Source organism: Megalopta genalis, chromosome 6, assembly GCF_051020955.1.
Source record: "Megalopta genalis isolate 19385.01 chromosome 6, iyMegGena1_principal, whole genome shotgun sequence".
Lineage (NCBI taxonomy): Eukaryota > Metazoa > Arthropoda > Insecta > Hymenoptera > Halictidae > Megalopta > Megalopta genalis.
Window position 1 is genome coordinate 11,881,995 of NC_135018.1, and position 19,517 is coordinate 11,901,511.

At 36.3% G+C, this 19,517-nt stretch overlaps 1 protein-coding gene across 8 annotated transcripts in view; it reads right to left on the bottom strand.

Moving 5' to 3' along the window:
- The window catches only part of LOC117225952 (glutamate receptor ionotropic, kainate 2), a 252,150-nt gene that overhangs the window by 70,115 nt on the left and 162,518 nt on the right, over window positions 1–19,517 (bottom strand). For all 8 annotated transcript variants that reach the window (XM_076523370.1, XM_033479880.2, XM_076523364.1 and 5 more), the window contains exons 5-8: window positions 18,432–18,607; window positions 9,354–9,407; window positions 3,773–3,937; window positions 2,387–2,539 (exon numbers count right to left, since the gene is read on the bottom strand). In XM_076523370.1, coding sequence (XP_076379485.1) covers window positions 2,387–2,539; window positions 3,773–3,937; window positions 9,354–9,407; window positions 18,432–18,607 — 548 coding nt within the window. The remainder of the gene's footprint in view (window positions 1–2,386; window positions 2,540–3,772; window positions 3,938–9,353; window positions 9,408–18,431; window positions 18,608–19,517) is intronic.

Here is a 19,517-nt window from a genome sequence, read left to right on the forward strand (position 1 = left end):
AAATAATACATAATTTTAAAATGTGCACGAAATTTTAATAGAAACGTTTGTAAGCAAAGGGTTGTGGTTTTTAAAGAAATAGATCCTATATCAAGCAACTTTCCCCTGCCTGCTGGTAAAGTTTTGACTCGCGAAACGAGTTTGGATGTGGGTGGGTACAAGATAAGTGGAAAATGCGACGACAGAGGAATGATCGATCCGCGTATTACGATGAAACTGGCTTCGGCGAGGCGCCGCGCCGCGCGCCGTTAGGTAACGTGCTTTGTCGCCCGAATCGGCTGCTCGTTAAAAGAGCTTCGCTCGTAAAACAGGTTACGCCGAGCCGTGGAACGCTATTGGTGAAATTTATGCGGCGCACTCGATACTGTTGCGCCGCTTTGACAGTCGGTTACCTTCGATCGTGGAATAGCGCGGATTGTCAATAACATGGTCACCTCGGAACGTGTCCTCAACGAATCGCCCAGCTACGAAGCTGTTTCGACTGTGAACGAATTGTTTTCAAATATATAAGACAAATGAGAAACGAGAGCCGCGGTTTCATGATCAGTGATTCGCTCAGCCATTTCCTGCCGATGGAGTATCGCACGTTCGCGATTTTTTCACTTGTTGGATAAATTTCTTTCATCGCACCATCATCGATCGTCGAATATTTCTTAGGGCAAAAGAGGCAAAAGAGTGAAAACACACTAGACATTTCTTCGGAAGCTTGAGGTTTCTGCGTATTCCAGCTCGTAACTTTTGTTGCGCGTGTTCCAAAGCACGCAGTGCGCTTAGATTCGGTTGATTAATGAGACTACATACTATGGTGTGAGTTTTAGCGTGCGGAACAGATGAATGGAATCTCGAATCGATACGTACGCTCGAGCTGACCATTCCTATTACGCTCCCTTGCCTTTAATTTCTACGCTAGACTTTGATCGGGAAGGAAGCGGGCGGGATTCAAAACACGTCTGTACCGCGAATTCGACGCTCGAATTACTTTCCAATCTGTTAATTGAATTTCTTAACAGGAACGAGACCGAGTGTGAACGAACAAATCGAGGTGAACGATCGCCTTTCATTTAGATACGAATGGAAGTCTTTACGGCGGCAATATTTTCTTTTAATTAACTGCGCAAACTCGGAAACTTCGACGCAAGCAGGTTCTTGCTACCAAGTGTGTTGGTCTTAACAGTTCCTCTGGGAAATATTGTAAGAATAAAAAATGTGAAATGAAATGAAAATGTTGAAATGTTGAAATTCTGAGATGAAAAAAGAATGTGAAATATTTCTTCTTAAGAAATCACCTCGTGTCTATATTACTCGTATATTGTACATTAATTGATTATAACGGAGGGTGCCTGTTTCCATTTGTCACACGGTTTCTTCTTGGAAAGGACTATTTTTCACCATACGAAAAATTGAGAGAAGGTACGAAATTTTTGTTGAACAAGATCAAGATATCTCGAAAAAGGTAAAGTGGTTTTCTGAGGTAAATTTCAAATAAACATTGTAACTAAAGTAATTATCAAATTTCATTTGTATCTTTATTCTTGTGATCGATGGATTATTAGAAAACAATACGAAGTCAATTGATATTGATTTGAAAAGTTATCTCTTCTCGATAAAAGGTCACTAAATTCTTTCATGTTAATCATTAGATTGCAGATTTTATGCATTTATGGCAGAAACGAGTAGGTATAATTTGAAACAGCGAGAATATTAAGAGAAACTAAAAGTATTAATGTACTAATTTAAACCTATTAAATGTTGAAAGGAAGAAATAAACTTGTGCTTGGCTTGTGTGTCTTGGAATTTATGCAGACAATTTTTATTTTACATAAAGATCCACTGAAATAAATAATAAGATAACTTACATCGCTATATATTTAAAGATAGGTCATCTACACTTTATACACACCAAATTTGAGGTGGTTATGATATGTATTGAAAGTGACGTACAAAAATAGTAAAAACCTAAGATTTGGAGTTAGTTTGCCAAACAGAGGGCACATAAAGCGTACATGATCTATCTATAAATATACAATATAGCTGTAATGTGTTTTATTATCTTGTTCAATACTTTATGGATAAGCAACTACTAGAGGTGCGTGAGAACCAGAAAGTGTCGCGAAAACGTCGGGCCGTGTCGAGTCGTTTCCCGAAAATATTCTACAATTTGAGAAAGTTCAGCTTTCCCAGTACATCGGGATTCTCCAGAATTTTGGGGACGTGAATAACATCCCAAATTCCCGAGAATTTCGATAGTCTCGAATCATAAGATACTCTTGGGAATCCGACCCAACCCAACCCGACCCGACTCGGTCCGATTCGACACGACATTTTCGGATTCTCGTACATCTCTAGCAATTACACATTTCAACGAGTGTATATAGAACGTACGTACGGAGTTAATGTAGTTGTAGAGAGACAAGCCGTCATCCCACGGTTCTTCCTTTTCGCAGGACAAATTAGCGGGCCGCAAATCATGGCTGCGATCCAATGCTGCCAAACCGTGCGCAAAAACATGCACACTGTCGTACACCAAAGCTGGTTCTGCCTGAAACATACATTTCCCTTCCTGTGAAAAGCTTTTTGGTTATGCAACTAGCTTTTTCCTGTCACGAACGTTTCGCGGTGGCATGCGCCATACAAGGTCGATCCAGAACTCGGAAGAATTGATTTCAAAGCACGTTAAACAATCATTCATGGCACGGTAAAGCCTCTCGATTCCATGGGAGTGCGGGTAGAACAAAGATGAAGCATAATCCCCCTACGAGATGTGCTATTGAAGCCCAGGCAAATGAACCTACATATGCTTTATTAAACAGTGGAGGTCGGAAATACCGGAAAATGAAGATTTCAAACGAATAATAAAATGGCAAAGAGATGAAAAAATGATACTTTCCTTCTAGGGCGAAAAAGTTTTTTCTACCAGAATCTCACCGGAATTTCGCATAAAACTATTAATACTTTCTTATCGACCGGATTACTGAATTCATTGCTCGAATTATGCAAACTGCATACAGAACTGTCGTTTAAAATGTATAGTGGCGTATTAGCCTACCTTTCAAATGGTACTAGAGTTTATTTGTTAGAATTCGTTCCGTTCGATAGAATTTATTGGGTTACTAGCAATTACTGGTACAAATGTGGTTAACAAGACCCTTACATAAACTCTTGCAGATGCGAAAACATTTTTGGAATAAAGCCTCGCAGTTTTCGTAAGAAGCATTCCCAAACATCTCTTTTCTCAGCGTCCTGACTGATGCGAACATGTTCCTTTAATATGGTCTCTTTTGTACGTAGAATTATTAAGAAGATCGCTACCGTGGTCACGTATGTGCGACGTCCAGAATCTTGCAGTTTATACGAAGACAATCAAATTAATTTCACGCTCGTTGCTCATAGCGTAATGTCCAAGTATTCTCCAACTTCCGTTTGTTAAATAGTTTGGATGAGTTCTAAAGTTAGTACGCTGTGTTTAATAAAACAGTCTAACAACGAAGATAATTAACGAGACTAATCCTAGCTGCGAACGTATTAAGTTCTTTGTTAAATTCGAGGCTCAGTATTTAGGTGCTATTGCGCGTTTTCATGGGTTAACTTCGAGGACGCACTTTTGGCACAGGTCTCGCACTTGGTCAAAGTTCACGCAGTCGTTCGTGTAAACGCAGAGAATTATTTTCCGTTCCGGTGGGCGAGCGAGCGAATTTCGGTACGCTCGGCGTTTCCCGATAACCGCGATTTTCGAGGCAGGCATGCCTAAGAGTTACTTGAACTTTCCACCAACCTGGATAACTCCGGTTTTGTTGAGGATCGCTGGACCAATCGGCTGGAAGCGTTCCATCTGCCGGAGAACTTCAGCCACCTTTGGCTCTTCGAGATCCACCAGACGGAACGCAGTCATGTTCACGCTGTTGTACTTGAAATCCTCGAGATCGAACGTTTCGATGTCCTGGAAGCAGAATTTTTCCAGTCCCGATGAAAGGCACAAATGTCGCTCGTCCGGAATTCAAAACCGTTCCGCTGTGACGCGAGCCTGCGATTTCGTACACGCGAACGGGTGAAATTTTCACGAAACAGAGTGTTTCACATATTAACGCCCACTCGACCGTAAATCAGGTTATTCTACAGCCGAATAAAATATTTTGCGATTGATAACCGGGTGTGGATTTCATAATTAAAACGCTAGTAGAAATCATGCGGCCGTAATACAGTTCTGGAACCACGGACGCTGACATTTGTAAATATTGATGGAACGGTTGAAGCGATGACTCTATTAACGGCAAATTGAAAAAATAAACGACGTCATACGTATATGACCGTCCGTAGATCAAGCTGTCGACTGGACTCGCGTGACTCAATATTAATTAATTAGACTATTTATCACGCAGCCTCGCTGGTCATTTAACAACGCCGTTATATCCAAATTTATTGATATAAGCGGTCGGTACCGAAAGGTGTCAGGTTATTTTTTTATGTCGTATTAAATTGCTCATTTGTAAAGCACATTTTAACATACGTACTTGGTGACTTACGAAAAACAAAATTCATTTTCTAATTGACACTATGTATTTCTAATCTCTTTACGTGATAGCTAATGCCAAGATGATATACAATAAACAATCTAGGAGTTCGAAATGATTTTTAGAAAAACTTTAAACAGAAAATCTTTTCGTCATTGTTATTGTAATGTATGCTTGAATTATGATTACGACTGTATCATTTCCTATGAAAGACTCTTCATAATATCGGCAATTTTAAAATAAAAAATGTGAAACCTATTTGGCGTGAAATATACCTATTCAACTCCTTGCTTAACTTTTCGATTATAATAATTTCTCAGAAGAAAAATATACATATTTATTTTTTACCTGCATTTACGTAAATGTTTAAACATTGATACAACATTTTATTTCGACTTAAAAGAACGGAATAATTCTTTCTTATGAGTCAGACTCAAGGCAAAAGGTTAAGTATCCCGTCCTGCAATTCATCGTCAAAGAAAATCAGCATGTATTCGCGTTTGCTTCAGACATCGAAGTCTTTAAATTGAAGTGAATTGGTCGCCAAATTGTCGCTGACGCAATTATCGTCTACTAGTTCCTTGACCGGTCAGACATCACGATCTTGGACCAACAGTGCTGGTCGGTCGGACATGATTTATAATTACTATGGGATGATACATCGCCCGACTCTGGATCGTTAAAGTAAATAATGTGGATTTCAACAGGGTCAGCGAGTCGCATAGCTGCGTCGCGGAGTCCAGTCGACAGATAAAGCTAGCTTCCGGTTCGTAGCAGCTAGCCTCCATCAGCCTTGCCCCTTACTCCACTCTTTTTGGGTCCTCCTTTCCTGTCCCGACCGCGTTATTTCCCTCTCGAATTGTGATATCGTCGCAGGAAGTCGCGCCGCGTTCCCGGCAAGTGATTTATTCAGACCGGGGCAGTTATGTTTATGCAGCGCGTGCCGAAATCGACCGATGGGAAGCAACGTGCGCAATGAAAACCGCGTCGCGTATATTTTGGATTCAGATAAAATCGCTTCAAGTTTGTCATTTTTCAACAGAGAATTATTTTTGTTCGAATTCGTTGCTAAATTGCTTCATTTATTTATTTATCAGCGATCGCGTTGATACTAGCATCATTGGTGACTAAATATTGAAAAGAATCAGTAGAATCTTAATTCCGTAGCGTAGATTTTCACATGCGAAATGTTTTCTATCAATTATAAAAACGGCAAATAGAATTTTAAATGATACAAACTTATATTTAAAATAACATTTGAAATACGGTATTGTTTAAACGACATTGGCAATAAATGAGTCGTATCTTAAAAATAAAGGGATAACCTAAGCAATGACAACTGTGAACGATGTACATATCATGTCGTAAACAAAGTGGTATTGTCACTACTACTGAATTACTATCTCAGATATCGTGAATATTTTGGATACTTTTCTTCCCATCGATTGTTTCCCATTGCCAACAATTGGTTGAAATATAAATTTATATTTTATTTGATTTATTAGGTCGATTAAAGTGCTGAATACCATTTGAGATCCCAGATATCGCCTTACTCAACTCAGTCAGCCTAACCCACTTTACAGTAAGTACTGGGAAATTGAGTGCGACCAATTTCTACCGATCGGTTGATTTCGACAAATCATCTACTATTCGAATGCAAAAGATACCACCCCCACAGAAAAAATACAAAATAACATTGCTTGCGCCCCTGACATTACAGAAACACGTAGAAAATACTTTGAACTTCGAACTGTCTATGGAAATCAGCAAACACTATAAATATAGTAGCCAGAAAGGAAGAAACAACACCCAATCTTCGCCAATGATCCGAAGGTCGATGCGATATTGAACATGAAATACAAAAAGAATGTGCCAAATTGCTGTCCGTTGCTCAGAAGTCCGTCGTTTCGCCACTCACTCCGCAATACCTGCACGCCTGTAGTCCCCACTCTCTTCTATGACCTCTCGAAATCCACTTCTATTGGGGGATCGGCCACACGCTCCACCCAATCATGTCTCTTGCTCAGCGCGTAACTTGGCCAATAATAATCAAAAGTCTGAAAATTAGAAGAGGCTAGGTGGAGCGGGTGACTGATTCCCCTTGCACCTAGATCTTAGCTCCTTATGTCATCTAATTTATGCGTGACGTTTCATTTTTTTGTTTCCCGATATTACCTTCGGGTTCTTAACGTTATACGTTAATATAGATATAAGATATCATATGATACAACAAAAATATAAAAAAATATGTGTATAGCATAGCTGGATTGCTGCATAATCCAATTAAAAATTAATCAAGATGCTAATTGGTAATTAATAATTACAAATACTCATGTATTTATCGGAAGAATTTGAAGTTAATGCTTTAGGGATAAGTCAACGCTCTTGCATCTTGTAATTGTTGCGCCTGTTTTACTTTGCCTCGATTGTTCTACGCTTCCTGATTCTCGTCGCGCGTCTCGCTCGCTCATGGTCGCATAAATAATTCACACACGCCCACACATAGTACAGGCATACACATCCGGTGTGTTCTTAGCCGATAATGACGACCACGGAGGAGCCAGAGGGAGACGTGGAAATTTCTCGTTTCGTGGAAATTTAGGTTTTGGGCCTAACTTGGGGCTAATACAAGGGATCATCTCTGGTAATAAGAGAAATGCATTTGTTCTACTTCTACGAGGGCGTTAGAATGGTTGAGTTGATGGGGATCTGTCCTATACTTTTCTCGGCGGACTTCTTCTGAGCAACGAATAGTACAAACTGATGTTTTGCTATGTAAATATATTGCAACGGCTTCCTGTAAATTCTATTCAATATTATACCTGCAGTTTCAAGAAATATATGTTTCTAAATGGGTGGAAATATTTTATAGAAGAGAACAAATATTTATAAGTCGACCACATCGTGCAGGTTCCATTCCTAATTTGCTGATAGATCAACGTGTACTTCAGACAACAGTAACATCGTAGCAGAGTGTACCCACATTTTCATAAGATTAATATACTGAACTATGAACTACGAATAAAAATTTACTTCTTTGACTTCGCTTATCCAGAATTTAAATCTGTTCTGTATCATATTTTGCATAAATATATAAACCCGGTAGTATAATATTATACAACAGTTCCACATTTTAATAAATTAATTAAATTTAGATAAAAATTACAATAATTTTTAAATATTTATAGAATTTTTTTTAAAAATTCAAATTAATCAAACAAAACAAAAATTTTTTGTGAAAAAACGAATAATAAAAAAGTTAATAAGTAGCAAATATAGAATTATAGAATTTGTTTGTAATAATAAAAATCACGAATCTTAGTAATTTTTATATGAAAAAAGCCTTAAAAATTTTGTTTGTAATTTTTCTCATATTTTCAGGTATACATATTATAGTATTTTCTTATAATATAATAACTTTACTCACAGGAAGCAAATACTAAATGATATAAAAAAAGAAACAAATTTATGTATATTTCAAAAAAGTTAATAATTTAAAAATATTTTTAAATAATTATAAGAAAAAGTTCCCATTAAATTAAAATGTAATTAGTAATGTTTATATAAATTTATTTGAAAATTAATCCCGTCCATTAATCTTTCATTAATTTTATATATTATTATATACTACATTAAATCTTTGCCCTAATATAAATAAGATAAATTTAAGCTATTAGATTCATACTCTAAAATGGATAAATTATGAAACGTTTTATTTTAAAATGTGACACCGCTTGGACGTGATCGGTATTCGTGGACGGTAAATACACTCATTTGAATTAATAAATCTTTAAATTTTGTATGAGATCATATCCAAAATTACACAATTGTATTGTATTGAAAATATTGTATTAGAAGCATCCTTTTTACTTATAGAAACGTAAATTTACATATTCTAAATATATTTGGTATGAAACGACGTCATTTTGAATTTAGTTGCAGCTTGTCGTTCTCAACAAGCCTGGGTGGAGCAGAGTTGGGGGTGTAGAATGTACTGTACCAAATATCTAGTAAACTATTAAGACTAGAATTTAGCTACACAAATACCTCGTTGAGATTAATAAATAGCATAATTTTGTTTAATTTTTCTAATTTTAATCTTTTTAATTTTAGTAGAATTTTAGTCATATTAGTAATTTTAGTTTTCTCATTTTACAGAAAATGTGGGAAAGGTAAAAATAGAAAAGTTTTTTGTGAATCAATTTTTGAAACTTCAGGCCAGAATCTGTGTCCAAATGGTACGATGACTAAAAGACAAGTTCAACGACATTGAAAAATGCATATTAACAATATTTGTTGTCAAATAAAAAATTTTTGAAAAAAATTTAGTATAAAAACAAAATGATTTTAAATTCGATGCTGCACGATTTTCTTTTGTCCGATTCATATCAAATTTTACAGACGCCTTCTCACTCAGTGGCATAATTCTAGCAGGCAACCCAATCAAAACCACAAGTTTAATTTGAGCTAAGCACAACTAACATCAATCCTAACGAACATTCTTACTCGTAGTTGGATTAAAAGCCAGTATGCGCGCGAATGTTCAAGCTTGATGGCGTTAAGTGTTCTAGCTTTCATGAACCGTATTGAAGCGAGCTTCATTAGCTTCTCCATAGCTCTTAACTCATTACTCATCGGTTTAATACTGTACAAAGAGATCTGCGATTTACAGCCAATCATCAATCAACAAGGCACGACGAGAAATAATATCAAATATCTTTAGAAACTGTTATAGCTTTATCTTAATGCGTAGCGATTATTTAGAAGATTACAAGCAGATGTCTGTTAAGTAATGTATTAATTTTCTTCGCTCCATATCGAACAAGAAAGGAAACGAATACTTACGAATGTGGTGAACATGTAGTGATATCTGTAATCGTTCATCTGTAACTGGAGTATCTGCAACAAAGAGAAAAAGACGTCTGATTACTCGGCCTGTCACCGATTATTCGATGGAAATGCCGTGTTTTTCTTTAATTCACCCTCAGTCAGGTTGGCGAATGGGAACGGGATCCATACGGATAAGAGGAAAATTGAAACGTTTCGCTACAAGAAATTGTTAAGTTTCGAGTAATAGGTTTGAAGCTTATCGATAGGCTGCTGTGATATCTATTCAAGTTTGTAATTTAGTAGAACAATTTATGAACTACTTATCGATCTCAAAACCCTAATTCTCAAAATATCTTTGTCAAGTGGGATTAAAAAGTTCTACATGAACTTAATGTCGTCCATAAAGTATTCCTTCCTTTGACATATTTAAAATGTATCAAACTCTTCATGACGAGTATACTCGTCAAAAACACAGTTATCTGATTAAGAACGATATATTGTACTATGATATTCTTGATTAAATTATACGATTTATAAAAGTGTTGTGTTTAAATAAAATATGAAGCAAGTCAAACATATACATATATGTAATTACGGTAACTTACACACTTTTCAAAGAGATTGCAACAGCTAACTGATTAATATCCATGTTATTCGTAGAAAAGTGGAGATCGGAAAAGATGTTTTATTTTTCTAGGAAAAGGGAACTTTAACGAAAAGCTATTTCTGAACAGTTCCAAATAAACATAGTTAATGATACATTAGCAAAGATAATACTATATAGCCAACCTTTGATACGATACTATTTGACTATTTGATTCATACAATTGGCATCAAAGATATTTTTCTCGGAATAACGGATGGTCTTATATGCCCATTTACTTGCAGAGATCGTTATTTCTTTATCAAGATATTACAATGTTCCACGTTAAATGTTGCACAATGTTATCTACCTTTGCCCTACTGGTTGGTACAATACATCCCTCGAAAGCTATCGTTCTTCGCTAAACGTATTTCCATCGTTCTTAATAGACGGCGCACTTCATCATCCTCTATCTATGCTAGTTATTTCACGCGTCGATCTATCATTGCGTATTTCAAGGACGGAATGTAGCCGGATGTAAGTGAATCGGCATGAATTTCTTTCAGGAGAGAGCGTGGCGGAATCAAAGGATCAGGGAAGAGGAAAGGAAAAGTAAAACGCACAAAGGAAGAAGAGTGTTGAAGGGGTGGAGGGTCGGATTGCAGGAGAGTCAAGACGTTTTTTGATTACTCAAGCAACGATGGGGTATCCGCTGGAATCCCCCTGAGACGCGGCATGCAAATAACGGTTTTCCTTCGACCACGCCTGATTCCAGATTGCCTACCGCCCAGCCATGGAGAGTCCCGGATTCACACTGAAACGATTCGCCTGGCAAAATCTCATCTGGCTATCGATTTCTCATAATAAAAAAGATTGCCCGAGATTCAATTAAAACCGAAGGAAATTCATGATGCCCAGTGAAGAAGGAAGCGCCGCGATCCAAAGCGGATATGAAAACGTTATTGGATCGTTCTCCTATCGAATTTGATCCCTTTCGTTTTGATTTATATAAAAAAGCGACTTCCTGCCATTCGAAGCCTCACTCAAACGAATAATCCGTGGCTTTAATATACCATTGATGAAAGCTGCTCGTTGGTATCATTCCAAAAAGTGAAGTGAATATCCCGACATTCGTATGGTTATTACGTAACGTAAACGAAAATCGAATTTCGTAAACTTCAGAAACGCAATTAAATCCTTTTCCGATATTAAATTATACGTCCTATCCTGCGTGTCATGTGTCCCGTTTTGTATATCCGTTGCTGGATCATTTTTCTCTTGTATCATTTCGAGAAATGATCATAAACTCAAACATGTACAAATGTACATTGAAAAGTTAATGCTCTACATTGATGATTTTCATTCGGAGTTATTTGAATCCGCTTTAGAGGCAGTCAGTATTACTTTGAAGTTGATCACTAACTTATCATGTTTTTGTAACCCGTAACTGGTACGACGATCTTCTCAAATGTGACTAGTATATTCGCATCATGATAGAATTCAAATAAAAAGTGTCCGGCATACTACTTAAGGGCTAATATAATTCCATTTTTAATCACTACGTGGAAAAAATATCTTATTTTTAATGTTTCTTCTGTGTTATCGCGATTTTCAACATTTACTACACAAATCACTTCTTCTTTTTTAAATATTGAATATATTGACAATTTATGTATTGCGGTCGATATTTTCTAATTTCGAGTTACATAAACTGTTGTATACCTATATAAAAAATTGAAGCTATAGAAGGTTCAATCCAATGTAAGATGTAAGTTTTTTTCTGTCTATTAATAATACCGCTTGGTTAAATATAAGACAAAATGGAGGGTAATTACCAGATTGCAGATTTTTTTGCAAAATAAAAATTGTGAAGCTCAATTGTAAGAAACCAAGATTATAGTATGGGGTTACGCTGTGATGACGTCCGTTCGCTAACTGTATGTTGCGTGTGGTCGTGGAATATGGAGGATAAGAAAAGGAAGCGTCTCGTCCGGATCCCCGTTAAAGGACTCATCAACAAGGCTATCTTAGCAGGGTCCTGCTTTAGACGCGCGAAGGACGGACGTAATTTGTATACATATATACAAATCGAGGAGGATCGATTACTTGCGGGAAAGGAGAATCCATCTAGCGGAGAGGACAGGTAGCACCCCTCGAAAGAAAACTATATTTCTACTTTTAATAATTCTAATAAATTCAGGAGAAGAGAGAGAGAAATTCTGAGAAGAAGAGAGAGATTATTCTGAAATTGTTCTATCGCGATTACACTTTGGTATTTTAAGTAGTCATTTCTATTATAAATGTATACAATCCGCAGTTTAAGTGTATACTTAATTTTTTCCTAATGAGCTACAGAAGTTATAAATGTATCAGATACTCAACCAAATAAATGGAAAACTTACTTTCTTTATGTTTTTCACAAAGTTGAAGTGTCAGTCACCATATTCTATCCAATAAATGTTATACAAATGTGCATTATTGCAAACGCAGAGTCGTCCAAGAGCGTTATACGGGTACGATAGTTCTAATCCCACATTCGATCGTCCTTTAACAACATTTCCTGGAATATCTGTTCGCGTCTTCACGAAGTCAGCGTTTCTCTCACGAATCATTTTCACCTACTCAGCGCTCCTCTTGGGGCGTCGTCTTTCTCTCTCAGAAATTCCGTCTACATAGTTCGAATCTGTGTAACTCTCAATACCCATATAACTGAAAAGATGCGCGAGTGCAAACATTTTTATGCTGACAGCAAAATTCATAGTGTGTTATCAAAAAATAGTGACTGTAAAATATAGAAATGTTGAATAGTCGGAACTCGATATTTTAAATATTTTTTTAAACTGTTGTCCTTTCGTACAGATGTCTAATGAATTGACGAGTTGCACATTCATTCTTAATTCAAGATGAAATTTTTATAAGTGGATTTTCACAAAACACAGATACAGATAACATTTTTCTGCTATATTGTTTCCAGCTTGTAACATTTTAAATGTATCAACATTTTTAATGTAACGTTTATTGTTATTTTAAAAATACATCAACTTTTTAAACCCCTTAACACAGAAATATTTTCATGTATCGTTCTAATTAATCGATTTTTAAACTTCTTTTTACTTGATTGTCAAAAGAAAACTGATGTCATTCGAATCCCTCGAGGTACATGCACTTATACATAAAAAATAGAATATAATAATATATAATATAAAGTTTATACCGTTTAAAACTGTTCTTTGTCAATTTCGTGTACTCGTGATAGTTAAGGAGTTAATTTAAAGAGTTAATAAAAAAACTACTGCAAGTTCAAGATATATCCCTTTAAACTGAATTATGCCAACCATAATGTTGTATAAACAACAATTATTTAGTACATAAACATAAATAATGCAGAGACATCACTTTTATTCAGCTTCTGTCTTCTACATTTATATTCTTTATCGTTTCTTTTTTCGAAAGCTGCGTCATGGCTGCCACTGCATTATATTTCAACCGCTGCATCATATTTCTTGCATCTGTGGTGCGGACGTTATAATCTTTTTATTGACTAGAACGTTCTAGAAAAAAAAGACAAAAAAAGAGAAAGAACCGTAACGTGAGCCACGGATTTTTGCGAATGATCGAGGAACGTTTTCGCGCTGGCTCGAAAAACGAAGACCGGTCGCAGAGCAGCTGGCAATTTCCATCGTGCCGATACCTCGTCGGATTATGCAAATCTTTATGCGCGGTGAACACACGGCGATCCACGGATAAAGTGCTTGAAAATTGTGGAAAACACCGTCTCCGGGCGTGCGGACGAATCTGGGTGGGTTCACGGGAAACCGCGCACCTATTATTTCCGTCATTTTTTCCACGACGGCTCCGATTTCGCGTTTTCTGCGCGCATCGAAATCCCATTAAAACGGTCGCGTCCGTCATCGCGGCGAACGACCATACCAGGTGACTGGAACACGCGGTTAATCGTGTTTGACTGTCGGCTTGCAACCCTGGCAATTTTGGTTTACAGGATTTTGATTGTGAATCCATAAAAAATAGATACGTTCCTCGTCGCTCCAACTCGTTCAACGAGAACATGTGGCATCGTTCGATGAATCGATCGGTTTCGTTTTCGCTGGTCCCGCGAGTGTTTCGCTTTGTTTCCTTCAGGATGCGTCTGAATGGTCGATTCTTGAAAAGACCTAATCGCACAGTGCTCCGTACAGTATGCAATAACTGAGCAAAGCCCAAAATTCAAGTTGCAAAATTCAAAATCCAAAATTCAGCTTGTAAAATTAGGAATCCAAAATTCAAGTTGCAAAAGGCAAAACTCAAAATTCAAGTTGTAATATTCAAAACCTAAAATTCATTCACGAGCGAAAGATAGGAAATAATTTATGTAGATACGATTTTGTTGAATTTACTATAAAAAAATTATCCAAATGATTTATGATTTTTTTCTCACGATTTCATTATATTATACAGGATGTCCCAAAATTATTGTACAAGCGGAAAATGAGGGCTTCCTGAGGTCATTTGAAGTAACTTTTTCCTTAGCGAAAATGTAATCCGCGTTATTTACTTAATCGTTAATCTTCGTTTACGAGTTAATAACGAAAAACAATTGTTTGAATTTCTAAAATTTTAGAAGAAAAACGTTTTCAATTTTTCATCCTATTTTATAGGATAGGGTACTTGAAAGAACGTGAGAGTATATAGACTTCTGCCTTAAAATGTGTACAGAAGATGCAAGAGGTCAAAGATGGATAATTTTTCAGTCATAGTTTAATATTTCTGTAATCTTGTGAAGTGGCATATAATGAGATAATCGACAAATTCTGTCAATACTTGTTAACAGCCAAACTATAGGTTTCAAATCATGATATAATTTTTCATAAATCTTACAAGAAAAAATTAAATTTTTGTTTACGATATAAAAATGCCTTATTTCTAATCACTTTTTAGATTTTTAACTTACAACTAATACAAATTTGATTAGTCACCGTTTTCCTCTTAAAAAGACACTGCTTTTCAAGATTTAGAACAATTCATTTCGCAGACTGTTATATAGTAGCACAAGTTTTACAATATTTAACGGAGTTAAAGCAAACAATTAACATTTGTTCTAAGTTACCGTACGATTTCATCCGAGAAATTCGACCTCTATCGGTGCCCATTGTGCTTCGAGGGAGTGCAACCTCTGAATACTGTGAATTAAAACTGCGGCTGCCTATTGTCGACGAAAAGAACTCGTTCAAAATTGAAAAATTGTTCCCGCCAGCCTCTTAAGAACGGCCGATATAAGACCTGGCCTTAAGCAACCGCGGAAATAATGGCTTTTTAAATCGGCAAACAGGGCAAGCCCATACAAAGATGGTATTTCATGGCGCTAAGTTGATCTAATGTATTCGTTGAAACATTGATGGGCTTTGGGGAGTATGCCTCCCGGCAGCTCCAACCCCGTACTCTCATGCTAGAACAGTTAAACGTTTCATAGAAAAAAGGGAAAGAAAGAGGGAATATAGGAGAAATACAAACAATGGGCATCATGTTTCACGTTTTTCAGGTTTTTCACGTTTTTATGCGCAAAATTTCTAGTAGCAAAGCGAGAACACGTATACGAACAAAACGGAACAATAAATTGTTTTTTGCAACACCGTGCATGCTAACCAAACATTTGCTTGCTTTTGCATTCACCATGCCGCTTTCTATTCACTGTACGTTTAGTCGTGTTTTCCGCAGAGATACAATTGTCTAGTCGGTTACATCGGGGTTGCGACATATCTGGAACGACATATTCTTTGCACTTGGTTTATCCGTCGCGAATATGACGTATTCTTGTTTAATTCCCTGCATCTCCTTTCGCAAACATGTTTCTACACCTCAAATATCGCTAGGTTCATCGACTGTATACTCTGTGTAATCTCAAGTATCCGTTTTCAAGTGTCTATATTTCACCCCATTCTTTGTACTTTTTCCATTTCTCTAACAAACTGGAGTTTCTCTATGCCTATCTATTTCGGTGATTCTTATATGAAGTTATAAAAAACGATTGTTAATTAAAGATTTAATACGCAAATAAATAAAGAATTAACAGACTGAATTCTTTATACGTGATTAAAATAACGTGTGTATTTTAAAACCAATATAAACCCACAACGAAGTTACAATTTAAAAACAAAATGAATTCAACCCTCTATAGCTACTATAATTTTGAAATCACACACTGATTTATCAAGTGTTTTTTAATTTCATTTTCATATCATGTTCTGTTGTTTCTCCTTCAATTATTAAATCTTGCTTCAAATTTCACAGTAAATTCACGTTATGAAAAGTTGTAAATTCGCTGTTCATTTATATTTAAATATTGCGTTCTCATATTCGCTGGTTTCAAGCTACATCAATAATTCTTAATTTAATAAAATATAAAAATGTGGAACTATAGAACATGAATTCAATGTGTGAAGCAAGATATGAAAATTGCGATGCATCGCCTGCTTGATTAGGAAGGTGAAACTATAGAACAGAATTACAAATATTTTTTAATTAATTTTAGAAACATTGATAAATCAGTATGCAACATAAAAGTTACAGGGAGCTAGTGTGAGTTAGAACATTACCGTAGAGAATTGGTATTTTTACCCATCCTTTAAAACCAGCCAAAATACGTGTGATTAATTCAATCAAGGAATAATATTATTCAGTGCGGTATGTATACACATGTGCCTTAACAAACGCCACGAAATTTCGCCGCTTATCAATGCGAAGGATTGGGTATTTGTCCATTCACTAGTTTCATATATTTCCAATAAACCGCGCGTATCGGCGGCGATTTTATCTAGGATTTCTTTTTGCCTTATCGGCTCTGGCTCGATAAGCAAATATTTTACCACCCATCACGATCCCACCAAGCAAAATCTCTACAGTTCAAGATTTACGATCTTTTTGCGATGTTTTCTTCACGGTCTAGGACGCTCCGGTAAAGTTGAAAACACCGTTGGAAAAGTATTCCGAAGGACAGCTTTTGAACCGCGTGCTTTGATCAGTACTTGCATCAGTCGAACAATGTATACTATCGTCCATTTTGATACTAGGTAATCCGAAAGTTATTTTTTTTCTTAAGAAGATTTGTGGACGAATAACTGCAAACATTTAACATTAAAGCTTGTAACTACGAAATTTCAATCGAGGAACATAGAATTCAGATCTTGAAGCATATTAAATAAGGTTGTTTATTCTCATCATCTATTTTATACATATTTATGAATTATAACAAAATTCCTTAGATTTTCTTTACTTTTACATCACAATAGTTTACTTTACTTTTACTTTTACAATAGACACTACTTTTCCGGTCAACGTTCACTTCTTTAAAATCGTTACAGTAGTGTAATGCAAAGTTACTTGGCTAATTAGATTAGTCGATTAATATACTTCTATTATCGTATTAGAGAATGGATTACGGTTTCATTTGTGACAGATAAGATTTGCGTTCTAAACACATTTTTGTCGGAAAAGTGTAAATAGTTTTCAGATATAATTTTTACACAAATGCGGTGGAAACAATATATTTTAAGCTGGAAAGCCGATATTCCACCAATTTTTTCTCGATTTATGAACCGTATTATAAATCGTTCCCTCCCACCGTACCGCAATCGACTTTCGAAATTAAATACCGTACCAGCAAGCATTATAGGTCTTCGGTTCCGCATCTATGTATTCCGAGGCTATACATATTGCACATGCGATGTATCGATCGATAGCGCCGTCCTTCGGCTAGCGCCCTTTTTACGGTTCTCTGAATAAGGATGTAAGCTTCTATGGATTTTCCGCGATGCGTACGAAAAATCAGCAACGCACTTCTTGTTCCGGGATATGACGGTGTAATATTTCAAGGAGCTGTTACAGACACAGACCATCCCTTCACACTGCGATAAAGGAACCTATCCGACCCAGGAATTTGATACTTTAAATTACCGATGCTTGTTTCGGCAAGTTTCAGAAGCGAAATACGATGTTGGCTTCGGCTCGAATAAGGTCGACTGGAACGACTGTATCTCGATTTTCGGGGAGCGAGACGGTGACGTGGCGTTGTTTGTTTTTAATCGGCCGGTCTCGAGTCCCTCGTTTCGTGGAAATTCAGGTGTTGTGACTAATTGATTGGTGGGAATCGATCCTATACTTTTCTCAGTGGACTTCTTCTGAGCAACGAAGAGTAGTAAACGGAATGTTTCCATCATTGTCAGTGTTCGTTAATTGAATGAAAAATAGTAAAATATAACTAATGTTTGTTATTTAGTAGAAATGAAATATAAAATAGTTAAGTGTCATAAATAGCGCATTCTGCAAATTATTGGAGGAAGATGCCGCTTTTCGATCACAGTATTAAAATGATTCGAGAAATCCATAATTTTTATCACAAAGACTGATGCATCTGAGTTTTTTGTTCTTTGTTTCAAGTACGTGTGAAGCAGTACAATTGTTGATTGAAGACATGCCGATAAATTTTCGATACTTCTTAAAAAGATGATTGCACTTACCGCTCGAAAAAATTGTTGCATGTGCGCTGGATCCGTATCGACGATCAATTTGTAAATCTCCTTGTGTCTCACTTCTCGAAGAACCTGCCTATAGGATCCAGGTCCTGCCTGGCGAATGTACATCTCAGTTCTTGTGGAGGGAGGTGATTTCACGAGATCCTGCAGCTTAAACAGTCCTGGAAATAGAATATATCAAGAGTTCATCAATAAATTCGTTACCATTGGAAATTAAATAAAGATTTAATCTTACCATACAAATTTCTAGTTCATATATGAACAGTGTAAGATATATAACAATTTAAGCTTAGATCAAATTCTTGAAACATTACTTAAGACTGCTAGACAATTTCTACATAACAGTTTAGACAATTGTTAAAATGGACGTATAAACTTCGTGCGCTACCACATCTAGTTTCAGTATCAATTTTTAAAAAGCTAGATTTGAATTTATTACTTTGTTCCAATTTATATTATTAAATATAAAAATTCCGTTGTATAGTTATTTATTGAATAGAGTAAAGGGCAAAAGTGTCCACACACCTTTCGAAATTGTATAACGTAAAAAAATATTTTAGTCATTGTACAGTGAACTAGTCCCTTTGACATTTAGAAAAATATTCAAGTCATTTGGACGAGTTTTAAAAATGTTATACCGTTTTAAAAGGTGTGGGGACACTTTTGATCCTTACTGTACATTATACAGTTTCTTATTCGATTACGCAGTTGCTAATATGTAGCAAATGTTCAATGAATCCGTCAGTTCTGTGCAAAATATGCCGAGCCCTAGACACCCCCCCCCCTCCCCAGTACAATGTTCGAAAAGAATTTGAGTATTCAATGTCGACGAGACAGACATTGCACAAGCATGAAACGAATATGGCCCCCTTTTAGCAATGTAATACATCCGTGATGTCGGATTATTGCGTAAAAGCGTGAGCACAATGCGTTCTTTTCGAGTTTCCGGATGAAATTCGGGCACCCTGTCAACGCTACACCATTTACGAGCTTAGCGACGAATAAGTGTCGCAACCGTAATGAACATTAATTAAAAATCTATGTCAGTCTGTTTCAAATGTTAAGCCGATT